Source organism: Accipiter gentilis, chromosome 30, assembly GCF_929443795.1.
Source record: "Accipiter gentilis chromosome 30, bAccGen1.1, whole genome shotgun sequence".
NCBI classification, from domain to species: Eukaryota; Metazoa; Chordata; class Aves; order Accipitriformes; family Accipitridae; genus Astur; species Astur gentilis.
The window spans coordinates 4,952,350-4,968,118 of record NC_064909.1 but is presented as its reverse complement, the minus strand read 5'-3'; the positions used below and the strand labels follow the sequence as shown (position 1 = coordinate 4,968,118).

Here is a 15,769-nt window from a genome sequence, read left to right as displayed (position 1 = left end):
ACCAAAACCTAACCTTCTAAGCCTTATGATGAATAGACAGCATTTGAAAACATACTCTGGAGTTACATGGAAAAAGCATACTTCCGCTCACTCCAGCTAAAAAAAAAAAAAAAAAAAAAAAAAAAAAAAAAAAAAAAAAAGTGGTATTGGGAAAAGAGTCATAGATGCAGCTGTTGAGAGTCTGTCTCCAATGCTCACTGTAAGAAGTGGTAGTATGTCATGAGGTCACATCTTTCAGCTGAAGTCCAAACCTCAGTTTTAAGCTTGGACTGCACACCATCCATTCACGCTCACAAATTATATGGGGAGGGAACAGGAAATGGAACTGTTCTCTTAACATATCCTGCTGCGTTGAAAAGTCAAGGAACGCGCAGCTCAAATGAGCTCTGTCATGGTTTAACTCCAGCCAGCAACTAAGCACCACGCAGCTGCTCGCTCACTCCTCCCGCCCAGTGGGACGGGGGAGAGAATTGGAAGGAAAAAGGTGAAACTCATGGGTTGAGATAATAACAGTTTGACAGTAGAAAGGAAGAAACTAGTAATAATAATAATGACAATAATAAAATTACAATAATAATAAAAAGGATTGGAATATACAGAACAAGTGATGCACAATGCAATTGCTCACCACTCATCAACCGATGCCCAGTTAGTTCCTGAGCAGCAATCCCCCCCAGGCCAACTCCCCCCAGTTTATATAGTGGGCATGATGTCACATGGTATGGAATACCCCTTTGGCCAGTTTGGGTCAGCTGCCCTGGCTGTGTCCCCTCCCAACTTCTTGTGCCCCTCCAGCCTTCTTGCCGGCTGGGCAGGAGAAGCTGAAAAGTCCTTGACTTAGTCTCAACACTACTTTGGCAACAACTGAAAACATCAGTGTGTTATCAACATTCTTCTCATACTGAATCCAAGACATAATACTATAGCAGCCCCTAGAAAGAAAATTAACTGTGTCCCAGCCAAAACCGGCACAAGCTGAAAGCTGTACAAAGTTCCTATACATCCATTGACTGTACTTCAATGCCTTTGTCTAGAGGAAGTACCTTGAAAGCACCCTGCCCCTTATTCTAACTGCACCCTTGTTCCTTCTGCATCGCTTCCTCCACCAGCTACCCAGTTTCTCATGCTTCATGCATTCCTCGAGCCATCCCTAGACGTTGGTCACCACTCAGACGCCTCTTAACGAAAGGGTCCTCACCTTCTCCTGCCAGGAAGTACAAGATGGCATGCACAGTGCAGAGACCTGCACACAACCTTTCAGGTGTAGAGAATGACTTGAGAATTTCATCCTTTGGTATCTCTACTGATACTCCAAACATCATGTGAGCAAGTCAACAGCTGTCACGAGGAAGGGTGGTTTGGTGACCCTTCAGGGAAAGAAGGATGTCAGACTGAATAAGAACACTGATTCTGGGAGAAGTGGGCATGTTCTATCATTGCCTTATGCTATGTTCGTTCTGCTAAATAAGATCTTCCTGGAAAGCTTTCTTTGAAATTAAACCAATAACAACCTTATGGTGTTGACCAAATGGCACAGAAAAACTTCAAAAGTTGTAACCACATTAAACAATAACCTAAATCATTTCAGTCTGAAATAAAAAACTTATTTTTAGCCTGTTAAGTACCCCATCCCCTCAAAAATACCAGATACTTGAACTAGTTTTGTTTCGCTGTAGCAATCTAGCAAATTTAAGATCTAGTCATCCATTTTTCTTTAAATCTATTAAATACTTCTTCATTTCTGAGCTTTGGAAGTAGCCTTGAACAAGAGATTTTAGGCCAGAGTAATTTTTATTGTCATCATAGAAAGCTCTTAAGAAAGGAGATTGCATTGGAAACACTGACCAGCTGTTAAGTCATAAAAATAGTGTTTTAAAGATTTCTACTACCAAGTCAAACACACCCTCAAAATAAAATACCCTGCTCACAGTGCAGTTTTAGTAGTTCTCTGCTGAACATTAAAATCACTGCTACATGTATTTGGTAAAAATCTGATTTCATCTTAAGTGAGCTTTAGGAATTAAACGCCCAGTGTTGCTCTATGAATCTACCTCACGCAATACATGCATTCCAAAACTGCTCACAGGGGACCTGCTATGCACACTCCATGCAGAAACAGTAGCACTTGCTCATTACATATCCTTTCTCTGGCACCTCTCAACCTTTTACCTTTCCAACATATTCTTGTTTTGTGTTTGTAAATATTTTTGGATGGTTCTTCCTCTTCACCTGACTTCTGTTGTATTGCAATACCAAATGTCTTCTAGCTGATTACCTTAAAAAAAAAAAGCTGGTTTATTTATCTGAAAATAACAAAGATCTGCAAGAAAACAGCCTGTGTACAAACTACTGCTCAGTGGGGAGCATAAAATAAAACTGAAAATAGAGACATCATTTTGCAATCCTAAAAACAACAAATGACTTCTGTGTTAAAAAGGGGGGGGGGAGGGGGAGAGGAATTATTCTTATCAATTTCTCACATTTATCATATGATTTGCAAGACTATATTTGAGATCAGCATATCTCTAATTGAAGAGCATGCAAAGTTGCTCTTGAACATATTGTCACATGCTTAGTGGCTTTTCATCCTAAAATCTTTCCTAATTTTACAGAAGTGACTTTTTTGTCTGTCCGCTTAGTATCCTTTAAAGATTTGAAGATATTTAGACATTGAGAATACATAACTTAAAATCATAGCTTATATTACTGTTACTAGGACTTTCTCTTAGAAAGAGAAAGCTTAGAAGGGTAGTTACATTAATAACTTTCCTTTCTCTCACCTAAGACTGTTTTGCCATAGATTGCCTTGGACCCAAATCAAATGACATGTACTAGTGTTCTGGAAAAATGGACTTTCCTCAAGATCTATATTTCTTTCACTGGTTACGTTTACTTCCTGACCATGTGCCTTCACATTGCTAAAGTCTAGACTGCACATATATATTAGTCTTTTTCTGAACTTAAAGAAATTCATAATCTCTTTAACTACATTGACATACTCCCAATTAGCCCTTGCTCTCATCTTAAAAACTGTGAAGTTATTTCTCTGAAATTGAATTCAAAGATAGTTCTAGAATTGTCAAGTGTATTGGTTATAAAGTTTGTTTTAAAAAGTTTCAAATTCATGCTATACAAACCAGAAATTATCATATCCTATTTCACCTGTGCCACTGTATCTTTACTTGCTAACCCATTTCTTTTCCTCCCCTCAGAAAAACACAACTAGAAATGGTACTAGTGTCTACAGTAAACTTCTAAAATAAGCAACAGAGCTCGGGCAGAGGGGAATATTTGCGTTCTTGGGCTGCTTCAGAATCTAAGATGACTTCTGAATTTCCCGTTTTGAATATAGTATGGGTTCAGCTCAATGTAAATACTACTCTGTGGTTGCACCAGGAACAAACATCGGATACTATTTTAAATGAGGACACCTATTACAGTCCACGCTATGCCAAACAATAGACTAATTACTACATGAAGTTATGAATAACCAAGAGTAGGAGGAAGAAGTCTCTATACAGAGTGAGGTTCCAATTGACAGGACTGTCTCCTGTAAATATAAATACACACAAAGTCGTTTTTCATTTGAAGTGTGCATGATCATGAGTTCTTACTCAGCTGTGGTAAATAATCACAACAAAGTAACTTTTAGGTGACGGACAGAAGACAGTTTGGCTGGAACTCACTAAGTAATTTAAAATGTTTTCATTGACTATGTCCTCTTCATGCACATTTTAAACCTGTTTGTTCCTCAAATTATTTCTTCATTGTTTAGGACTTCTCATGACTCCACTAGAGCTTGAAAGAGATGAAAGCAGAACAAAGGTTCTTCAGTGCACATTTCAGACGTGTGTATTGTTTCTGCTGAATATGTATTCTTTTTGCCAAAACTTTCCAAACTACTTTCTACCTTCTGTATCAGGCATCTAACGGCCTCCTCAGGTGTGTAGCTGTGCGTACATAAGTGTGTCATCAATAGAATTATATAGCTTAAAAGACAAAAATAACAGCTTAAAGAAAATATAATCAAAAAGAAATAGGAATAAAGTTTCCCATATCCCTACTCCCCCTTTGTACTCTCAATACACTTGAAACAACTGCATTAATGCAGCAAGCAATAGCTTGTAAAAGGATGCAAACCAGCTGAAACATTTGACAGACAGTGTTAAATACCAGAGGATTCATATCAACCACTTTATTTGAAAAGGTGCTTTGATGTTGGCTATCTTTCATGTACCTCTTTCATGGCACATTAATAAGGAAAACTGAGATGGGGTAAATTAAGTCCCAAGGTCATATCTAGAGTTACAGCACTGTGGGTACCTGATGAAATACGGATTAATGTGCATGAGCACTGAATAAATAAAACCACTTCTGTTAACCACTCAAACAAGTTTTACAAGTAGTTCTGAACTTTATTCAGCAACTAGACTTCAGACATCTTAATCCCCCCACACTGCTTTGAAACCTAATTATCATAATGTGAACCCAAATGTTAGGTCCCTTTCAAACTGCGAGTGCTATGAAGCAGAAAAGTAATGGGAATTAAGCTAGTGTAACATTAGAAATGTAGAGGCATGGAACTTGAAAGTGGCATTTGTTAAAGCTGAGAGAGTATAATGTAGATATTCAACAACATAAAACACACATTTAAATTGAAAAGGATATTTAAAGCATGTGCAGACACCTATAAAATACAAGTGGACCTAAAATCCTGTAGAAAAAACATTTCCAAATCAATTTCTTGCTACCAAGGTCCAACTTCAAAAGGTATTAAACAGTCCTATTCTAACTTAGCAGATCATTTCTAAGTATTCTAAAGCAGACAATTTAAACATTAAAGAAAACCCAATAAGAACTTTACAAGACATTACAGACTTTCCCCTATTTGTCACAGTACAGAAGTGTTTGAACTTAAACAGCAGTACATTATTAATTACATTGCTTATAAAGTCTCAAGAGCAAGAAAACATTTTGCTGAAAGTAGCAGAAAAGGATTTTATATAAAATTTAAAACCAAGTATAACAAAAATTAAACACCAAGACACCTAAAAAACAACAACAAAATACACTTGCCTGGCTGCATTCTTTACTGCTTGTTGAAAACAATTAACGATTCATGATGCCTATCAAACTTGCTTTTAAATATGAGCTGAAATACTTTATTCTGAGCGTGCATTAGTATAACAAGCACATAAGAAAAGTCAGACCAGTAAAAAGTTTGTATTGTGACAATGAAATCACTGAGGCTGAAAGAAAAATTGTGATTTTATTTTTCCAAATATGATGATTGAGCTGTTTGTGTTGTCCTGCTCTAGCATAGATCACCTGTCATTCAGATAGCTTTCATTTCCAAGATGCCTACAACTGACAGCAACCAAAGAAAAACAGCTGCAGTGATCAAAATACAGAATGAGATTCCTGATATATTTTTTCAAGATTTTCATCCAAAAAGGCCAATGAAATCCTAAAAGTTCATCATCTGCCATGCTATTGCTGAACACACTGTTGTTTCATTTACATTTCTGGCTCTGTTAAAACAAATACACTTGTCTAAACCAGAACATCTGTTTTGGTTATAATACAATGTATCTTTGGCAAGAACTCACAATAGAACTAATATAAATAAGCAAAAATATTTATTGAACCTTGCAACAAAAACTGATTTGTAACAAAAAACCTGAAGACTAGATATGACTGTCACTGGGCTCTAGTCCAGTCCTAATCTAAGTCAATAAACATAGCTCTAAAAGGGAAGCTACTTTAAAAAAAAAAAAAACAAAACCAAAAAAGTAAGTCCTGCAGTTGTTTAGGTTGGATGAAGGTACCTGAAAGCATGTTGGTGACAAAAAAAAGTGAAAAATATTTGCTTTAAATCAAAAACTGTCAAACTGAGTCCAGACAGGTTTTTAAACCACATGAAAAATTGTGCCATGTGCTTCATTTCCTACTGTCTTCTCTTTGTCTTCTCTTTGGAAAACTTCAGTAAAACTATATGTAATTTGTACTTGCCATTGCTGAGGATTTGTTACTTTAATTGCTTGCTATTCACATATTTACTAGCACTAAAAAAGACAAAGCAGTGATCAAATGAAATATTGTAATGGTTTTGAGAGAAACTGAAATGAAGAAAATGATTTTGAAAGTCTCTTTTGGTACTGATACAACTGAAATTGTGAATTTTTTCACAACTAAAAAAGTGAAAGTGTTCTCATTCAAGTCTGTAGTTAAGTGGTTCACTAGAGTCAGATACTGAAGCCAAGGAACAACTTCGTGCACAAGTCTGAAATTATTGTAGAGGACTTTAGTAGTAGACAATTTCAGCATGTACTGCACATACATGCAACCAATTAAGTGTTCAGCTGGTTATTATCATTAACCTTCATTAGAGTGCATACCTGTCCAGATTATTTTTGCATGTATCAACTGCACACACTTTCTTTCTAAAATTACAGGCTCTATTATTTTCTCATTTCCCTGGAGACGCATGATCCATGTTCCATATGATGAACTGGACATAAGAGTATGAACAGATTTTTATTTTTTTATAATCGTTTGTGATCCTATTCTCCACTTCTGACAAGAAATGTAAGTAGTTATCATATTACAACCTTTATTTGCCAAGGAAGCCAAAGTCTGTAGTACCTCTCTATCAGCCACCTTTCTGAATGACGGCTTAAGAAGTTGATTGGGATTTTGGTTTTAAAGCACTATAAATCAGTCCAGCCGTATCTGCCAAGCCACATTACATTTGGACTCCTTTAAGGAAAAAGATTGTAAACACAAATACAATTGGCAATTCTCTGAAACTTGCAAACAGCAATGAAATGAGCTCTGTTTTGCTGGGCAAGGATTTCCACCTTTGTGCTGCTCAGTGCATCGCTGCAAGAAGCTGATGCTTGGGAAACGGTATCATGTTAGATGCAACCGACTCATTCTGTTACAGTTTAAGTACTGGAGGGTTTTTGTTTTGTGGGTTTTTTTGGTCTTGTTTTGGTTTGGAGTTATTTTTTCCCCCACAATTCAAACACTAAATTGATTTGTAAATCCATTTTTTAGTTACAGCTGCAACCTGAAGTAGATCATCTTTATAAATTAACTGTTCCAACATTACCTAAATTGTTTCTTAGGGATTTTAATTGAAAAATAATTTATAAACAGAACTGATTAGAGATCTGTAGTCAGGCTATGTATAAACAAAGCCCTTCTATTTTCCCCTATCATAAGAAAACAACAATCAAGGGAAGACTCTACATGGAAACAGAAAAGTTCTTTTGATCAGAGAGAGCATGCTCTGGGAGACTTTTTTATTAAAAAAAAAAAAAAAAAAGATCAGCAGAGCACATTCTTCTAAGTCATCTTTCACAGTTATGCTCAAAAGGTATAGCAGTTCTCACAATGTATGCCTACTGTCACCTATTGCTCAAATGATAATTCTGTACTAATTGTTCCTCATTTAGTAAGTATCACTTATATTTTTGAACTCAGACTGACATAAATTCCAGGCATTTCATTGGATTATTAGAAGTGAGGGGGTGGATATCTGGACTCATCATTCCTTTCTGTTACTAAGAAATACCAAGGGGATTAAGGAGAAAGTTTTCTTAAGCTAGAAAGCAAACAGAGTAACTACCTTGCAGGATACAGCAGCATGGCTGGGAAACCCTAGCACTGGATAATGCAATGAGATGTGCATAAAACTAGTTTAGCAGAAAAACAACATGGGAACCTCAATTTTCAAGGAAGTCAGTCAAGACTGTCAAAATGTGAAGAGACACGAGAACTGCAAGCCCAGCTTATTTGTAAACCCACACATATAAATGCACACACAAACAGCAGTCTACAAAGTTCAACAGCATCAAATGTTGCCGATAGCACACAGTACAAAAAAAATTACATTCTTGATTTTTATTTTAATATGCACTACTTCAGTGTTCTGTATAGTAATTCTGAAGTAGGGACTAGCTCTTCACCATATATGAGCACAGAGCAAGAAAACCATTAACAATGTAAACATATACTGAAAGCAAAAATGCTTTTAATTATGCTAATTTTCACTTTCAGTAAGTAATCTGGCAAGTTAAACAACTGCATTTATATTTTTTTCCAACAAATATCACAACAAGTTTCAGAAAAAGTGGAAGTTCAAAAAATTATCTGTCACTACTAGAAAAAACAACCAGCTCGATAACCCGACTTCTGCCTTAGAGCATTTATACCAATTCCTATTTCACAAGTGCTTTTATCAGTTCTAAGAACTTGGTAGCTCTACTGGCCACAAAAAAATCAATACTGATAATTATTTTGCAAATTTTATAATCTTGAACTATAAACAGGGAGAAAGTATTAAAGCAAAAGAGGAAAACACTGTGAGGAAACCAACCACCACAGTATCATATAAATAATTTTTCTGTGTAAACTAGTTATTAACATTTTGTAGCATATGATCAATAAATAAAAAAATTCACTATTACTCTTTCATACAAAGTGCTTCTGTCAACATAATGAATTTTTAAACTATATGAAGTGAACAACAGTGAAATAAAACATTTGCCAAAACCCGCACAGTATGAAGTGATTTCCATTCCCTGCAGTCATTAAAAAAACACTGTTTTCGAGTTGGATTCAGGAAAGAAGATGCCTAATTTTTCAGAAGCTTGAACAGCCTCCTTCCTTACTTGCAAGCAATTAAAAATCAGAAAAACCTTACTATGTATTATCCTGGAATCAAAGGAGACTTAAGTATCAGATCTTGTACAAATTTACTTAGGAATCTTAGAAACAAAGAACAAGTGCAATTAAATGATAGCATAAAGTTAGTAGGAATAATACATTTGTTCACCATTTCTGCAAGATAACTTTCTAACCCATGGAGAAAAGGGTCCATTAAATGTATATAGTAGTTTGAACAGAGAAAGGCCATAACTTTTTCAAAAATGTAGATAACTTATTTCATTATGTTAAGACAGCAAAAACTAAATCCTGCTGTTAAACCTCAATACAAAAGATAATCCAAGGTAAATCACCGAAAATGTTTTAAAAAAATAAAGGTGTGAATTAAAAAAAAAAAAAAAAGAGCAGTTCTGCATGGGAAAAAAAGAAAGTGATATAGTACAGTTTCCATCCAAACCAACAGCAGGATAGTTTAGTTTGAATTCAACAAACTAATGGGTAAAATTTGAAGTTTAAAGAGGATAAATACCTTCAATACTTTCTGCTAGGTACTAACAAAATATTTATTTCCAGACAATTTAATAACCATAGGATTAGCAAGCATTCCATACTGTAGTCAGACAACACAAGCTTTATCGTTTGCATTTAAGCCTCATTTATCAAGAAATAAACACACAATGCCAAACAGGCCCTTGGCTGTTTGAGCTGCTATTCTCACATACTTTGTTACAATGATAATAGCAACGGAGTGAACATCAGGAAGTCAAAATAAAATGCTTCAGTGAGTCTCTTACTGACTCAGCAGAACTACTTTCATGTTCCAAAGACCTACAGCCATTTTCCTTTGGCTAGAAGGTTGAGTCAAACTTGACTCAAAGACAGACAAGGCAACAAAAAGAAATACTTCAAAAATTTACATTTAAAAGTACCTGCTAAGTTAAAATATGCTGAACAGATGAACAACCCAGCAAGCAAAGCGACCTTACCAGTAAACAACATCCAGTGGTGCAAAATATTTCTTCATAATTAAGTCAGCAAAGTAAGCTTCTGTTTCTCTGCAGGCCGTGCCATTGCCAATCACAACAGTGCTGCAGCTTTGCACCAGGTAAAAAAATGAACAATTATTCTCAATGATTCTTTTAGACTTTTTCATACATAACATTCAATCCACAGCAATAACCAATACATCTTTTTTTTATATAACACAAGGCCTGGATTTAACGAAAACATATTCCTAGTAGTATCACATTGTGTTTAACAGGTTTTCAATGTGACAGTTCAAGAGATTAATCAAAATTTTCACTCATTTGTAATGGAACTGAACAGCAGTAATATAAGCAGAAAAACAAAAAATGATACTTTATATTCATAAATGTAATGTTATTTACAGTCCTTAAACCCTTTCACTTCATATTTCCCTCATCTGTTATGAGTCATGAAAAAGGGCAGAAGCCCAAGCAATCAGAATCTTAATTCCTTAATGGGAACATCATGGTTTGCAACAGCTTGCCAGGTCATTGCTGCTGACTGGCCCCACCACAGCCAGTCAGCCATCAAATCACCTTGTTTAATGCTTAAAGATAAACTGGACTGTACGCTGTGGCAGTTCAGCAGCTGACTCAGTGGACCAGATGTCTGTCCACAGGGGATCCCAAAACAGTTGGACACAATAACCATTTAATCATGCTGCTGCCCCTATTTGCAAGTCCGTCTGGAGATCTATCTGAGCAGGATTTCCTCTGCTTAATAAAATTCTTCCAAAGACTAAATGTGGCTTTTGGAAGAAGAAAAGATTGATGAGTAGTTTGGGGGTTGCGGGAGGGTAGGAAGAGTGAGGCTAAACTTATTCCTTAGCTGAATGTTAATTTCTATTCCTAAAAATAAATAGATTGACAGAGCTTTATAGGGATACATTCATAGCATGCAGCCATGGTTTGATTTCATATGCTTCTAACTTATACATAGTGCAAAAGCATGAACATAGACCAAAATAAAAATAAGCTCTGAACTACATTAAAAAAAAAAGAAGAAGAATTCCAGTTAAATCAGTAGAATTTGTATTCCACCTTATTCCAAAGGAAGTATGTATATAGTGAAGATTTTCATTATGTTTGGTAAGAAAGAGTAATAAATGTTAGTTTCTTTAGCATACTTGTAACGTAGCAGAAGCCTCTTTATCTTCTCAGCTTCACGAAATCCTTGACCAGAATGCAAGTAAACGACATCGGTATGGAGTATCTGACCTAGAACAGCAAAAAGCAAAGATGTTTGATAAAAAACACAAAGATCCAAGAGCTATATCCTGTGAAACTACTGAAATTATTTTGATGATTCACAAAGAAAGCTTCATAATAAGCCATCTTTCCCTTTTCTTTTTGTATCCAATTAGAAGAAATGTATTGTGGGCAGAGGACAAAAATGCTTTGGCTGCTTTTGCTGAAAGCAAAATGAGTTGATACATTTTCTACTTCCCTGGTGACATATCCACAAAACAAACAATAAGCATCTAGACATATTAGGCAAATAAAGTCTACTATATTATCAAAGAGAAAAACAGTAATTCACTGCAAAAGATGTATTGCTCTAGCCTAGTACATTTTACAGATCCAGTAAAGAGGGATGAAAATTAGGAATGCAGTTGCAGTCCAGGAGCTCTAGAACTCCAATGGCAGCTCTTGCCATCATCCCATCTACCAGATTTGGAAATAACTGTATTAACTGGTACTGATTGCTTATGGTGCAATGCAAGCTACTAAACATTTACCTTACCTTTATTGCCATTTTAACATGTGTCAAGGACACATCTTTCCTTACACTCACCTTGGGTGGACATCATCTCAGACAAAAAGCAATGACAAAATAAAAGGAAAACAAACCATTTTTGGATGGGCCTAAGGAGATATGTATCCCTAGATCAGACTAGGATGAACTGAAAAGGCTCTGTTATATATCTGTCTAAAAACTGAACTAAAAAGTTTGGCCAATAAAATGTTTCTGACTTCTCACATTAACACATACACTGCTAAACAAAAAGGGCTGATAAAGTGTCCAGATGTCCAAGATATTACACATGAAAAAAAGCATTTATAAAAAGTATTTAAATTAAAGTTCTTTGTTAAACAATAAAAATGCCAGGTGTTCTCTTTGCTGACTGAGAGGCACAATTATTTGAACCTGTATTCAAGAAGGCAGAAGAGATTTTTAAATTCTATTTTAGAGAGGAGTAATAACACCAAAGGAGACACAGGAACCCAGGTGGCAGAAACTTAACCTTAAGGCTGAAGAAAGGCTTTTGCATGACAGGATGCATGGAAAGCACTAAAAGCTTAAAAAAAAAAAGAACCCATTTAATAAAAAAGTAGGTTTTGAAACTATCATTTCCTCTAAATGAATATATTTTTACCGGTCCTTTAAAAAACACTTGGAATTGAAACTTACTGGTTGGTGAAATAATTGCCAACTTGCAGCCGTGTTTGTAGCCAGGATCTACTCCCATCAAAGTACGGCCCCTCACAGGGCTGGTCAGAAGCAACTGCCGGAGATTTCTCCCAAACATCATCACAGACTCTTTCTCTGCATCAGATGTCAACTTTGATCTTAGAAGGATGAAAGCAAAAAACATTTTCCCCTCAATTAGCTTTCAAATGCACATTTGAATTATTCCAAAGTTGTAAGGATTTTTCCAATCATGTTTTCATTATCTTTAATTAAATATTACGCTTCCAACTAAGTTTTTGACACTTCTAAAAAAGGATCAGCTATATGATCATTTCGTTCTGGTTCTAAGAAAGTAAATCAACAGAAAAAGTAAAATAGAAACACCTATAAGAATGTACACATACCAACTAACATTAAAACATCAACTCCTAATTTTGAGTGTGTATTATTGGTTTTGTGTGGCAAGGTTTTGGTAGCGGGGGGGGGGTGGGTGGGGGGGTGGGGGGTGGGGAGGCTTACAGGGGTGGCTTCTGTAAGAAGCTGCTGGGAGCTTCCCCTGTATTTAAGAGAGAGCCCATACCAGCCGGCTCTAAGACGGACCCACCGCCGGCCAAGGCTGAGCCCATCAGTGAGAGTGGTAACGCCTCTGTGATAACATTTTTAAGAAAGAAAAAAAGTTGGGACGCGGAGAAAGAAGCTGCCGGAGTGAGGAGTGAGAACATGTAAGAGAAACAACCCTGCAGACCCCAAGGTCAGTGAAGAAGGAGGGGGAGGAGATGCTCCAGGCACCGGAGCAGAGATTCCCCTGCAGCCCGTGGGGAAGACCCTGGTGAGGCAGGCTGTCCCCCTGCAGCCCACGGAGGTCCACGGTGGAGCAGATCTCCACCTGCAGCCCGGGGAGGACCCCACACCAGAGCAGGTGGGTTCCCGAAGGAGCCTGTGACCCCGTGGGAACCCCGCGCTAGAGCAGGTTCCTGGCAGGACCTGCGGATCTGTGGAGAGAGGAGCCCACGGAGCAGGTTTTCTGGCAGGACTTGTAACCCCGTGGGGGACCCACGCTGGAGCAGTGTGCTCCTGAAGGACCGCACGCCATGGAAAGGGCCCATGCTGGAGCAGTCTGTGAAGAACTGCAGCCTGTGGGAACGGCCCACATTGGAGAAATTCGTGGAGGACTGTCTCCCGTGGGTGGGACCCCATGCTGGAGCAGGGGAAGAGTGTGATGAGCCCTCCCCCTGAGGAGGATGAAGCAGCAGAAAATAACGTGTGATGACCGTAAACCCCATCCCCATCCCCCTGCGCTGCTGGGGGGGGCTTGGTGAAGAAATCCAGGAGTGAAGTCATGCCTGGGAAGGAGGGAGAGGTGGAGGGAAGGTGTTCTGAGATTTGGTTTTATTTCTCATTACCTTGCTCCGGTTGATTTGTAATAAATTGAGTTAATTTTCCCCAAGCTGAGTCTGGTTTGCCCATGACAGTAATTAGTCAATGATCTCTCCTGTCCTTATCTCGACCCACAAGCTTTTTGTTATATTTTCTCTCCCCTGTCCAGCTGAGGAGGGGGGAGTGATAGAACAGCTTTGGTGGGCACCTGGCGACCAGCCAGGGTCAACCCATCACAGGGTGAATAACAACTTCCCATCAAAGCTGATACCTAACTGCAAAAAAGTGGGTTTGGAGAAGGCATGGATTGAATTCATCATAACTTCCCAGTTCTGGAGGAAAAAAAAATCACTACCCAGCAAAAAAAGGATGATCATTTAGGCTGAGAGGTACTAGAAAGAAACTGGAAGGGTCTATCCAATTAATTGCTAACATACCATGACTCATGAGGCATTTAATTTTGTCTGCAGATTACATTCTACACAAGTGTATAGAATTGAAGTCTTTCTAAGAAGGTATTCTGCTTCCTCAGAACCAAACTAGAAAGCTTATGGGGCTATGATGTTCCCTAACTTTCTCCTCCATGTTTTTCAACAGAAAGAAGCGAGTTAGCGCAGCAAGGATTTACTTCAATGACTTTAAGCAAGAACACTTACCACAGAGTGTTATGAGAAACAAATCAGTCTTGTTGAGTGAAGGTGTACAAGATGCATGATGTCTTATTTGTCAGATGTGGCCAGTAAGACAATGACTGATAAGGACAAGTATTTTTGTAATGGTATGGCATCTTATATAAGAAAAGCAAAATTGAAAATGTAATGGGGACACAAATATTTATAACCTAGTTGATTTTTTTTCTTTTGCAGATACTCATTGCCATTTTCAGCTGCATTACATTGTCAATAACTACAATAATTAGGCAAGCAAAAGCAATCCAGTAAAGCCTTTGTATAACTTAAAGAGTAGCCAGTGCCCTTATACTCCTTTTCCTTTTAGTCATCACTTTAAAAAGTAGCATCTGGGTTTAGTTTTACAGAAGAAAAAACCTGCATTCCAGTTAACTAACCCTATAAGAATGGGACAGGGGAAATTACTCAAGTTGTTTAGGTCAATCAATGCATGACACAAGCAGGCTACAAATAGCTCAAAGACAACCCTCATAAGGGCTATTTAACATGATGGGATATGAAGCTGTTCTGAGCAATTTTCAGATGTGGAAGAACTTAAGAGTCTGACTTGAATTTGCCCAGGATCCAACTGAAAAAAACAGCTCAGCTCTGTCTCGTCCCACAGTGGTACAGAAAGAACTGCTAAGTCCTCATCATCCCTCATTTGTAAAGCAGTCTAGAGATAGGCCTAGATTCTTTCAAACATTATTGATTGAACATTTTCTAAGAAAGCATGCAACAGCAAAAGGCTCCCTTATATTCCCATGCTTTTTGTTTCTGTATCGAGTACACCAAATTAACACAGACATGACTTAAAGTGAGATGAAGAGTATACATGCATTCTAAGACTCCTTAGCAATTCAAATGCGCCCTCAGCACCAAAGAGCAGACACTATATTGCTACCACTAAAAACAAGAATATGGGAATGGCTGCACTAGTTCAGGTAAGTGGTCCCTCTATCCCAGTATCCTGTCTCCAAGTGTGACTGTAAGCAGCTGCCTAGGGAGCCGATACAGCAGCACTAGTATACCTGTCCCATAACCGTATCCTAGCCTCCAACTATTTCCAGCTCAGAGTATTTCCTGAGCTTGACAAGATTTGTCTCTTTAGTAATCCATATTGGATCTCTTGTCCAACTATCAGGCCTGCTACTGAACCCACGCACGTTTCTTGCATCCACGTAGTCTGTTGGCAGCAAGTTCTGCAGGTCCATCACAAATTGCAAATAGCTGCCGCCTTTTGGTTGGAAGCTGATTCTTTTTAATTTTTATGGCCCCCTAGGTCTTATACTAGAAGAGATTAAAAATTTATCCCTAGAAACATCTATCTAGACCTATCCCAGAAACCCTGTGCCATTCTTCACACACCATTCATCTCTAAGTCCTCTCTTTTCCAAGCTGAAGAGTCATAGCCTAGTGTCCTGGTTTCAGCTGGGATAGAGTTAATTTTCTTTCTAGGAGCTGGTACAGTGCTATGTTTTGGATTTAGTATGAGAATAATGTTGATAACACACTGATGTTTTCAGTTGTTGCTAAGTGGTGTTTAGACTAAGTCAAAGATTTTTCCGCTTCTCTGCCCAGCCAGTGAGAAGGCTGGAGTGACACAAGAAATT

The 15,769-nt window shown here is 37.7% G+C and overlaps 1 protein-coding gene across 5 annotated transcripts in view; it reads right to left on the bottom strand.

Annotated features, from left to right (window-relative positions):
* Positions 1-15,769, bottom strand: part of SRBD1 (S1 RNA binding domain 1) — a 134,682-nt gene that overhangs the window by 86,828 nt on the left and 32,085 nt on the right. For all 5 annotated transcript variants that reach the window (XM_049833474.1, XM_049833473.1, XM_049833476.1 and 2 more), the window contains 3 exons: positions 12,112-12,269; positions 10,826-10,916; positions 9,660-9,767 (listed from right to left, as the gene is read on the bottom strand). In XM_049833474.1, coding sequence (XP_049689431.1) covers positions 9,660-9,767; positions 10,826-10,916; positions 12,112-12,269 — 357 coding nt within the window. The remainder of the gene's footprint in view (positions 1-9,659; positions 9,768-10,825; positions 10,917-12,111; positions 12,270-15,769) is intronic.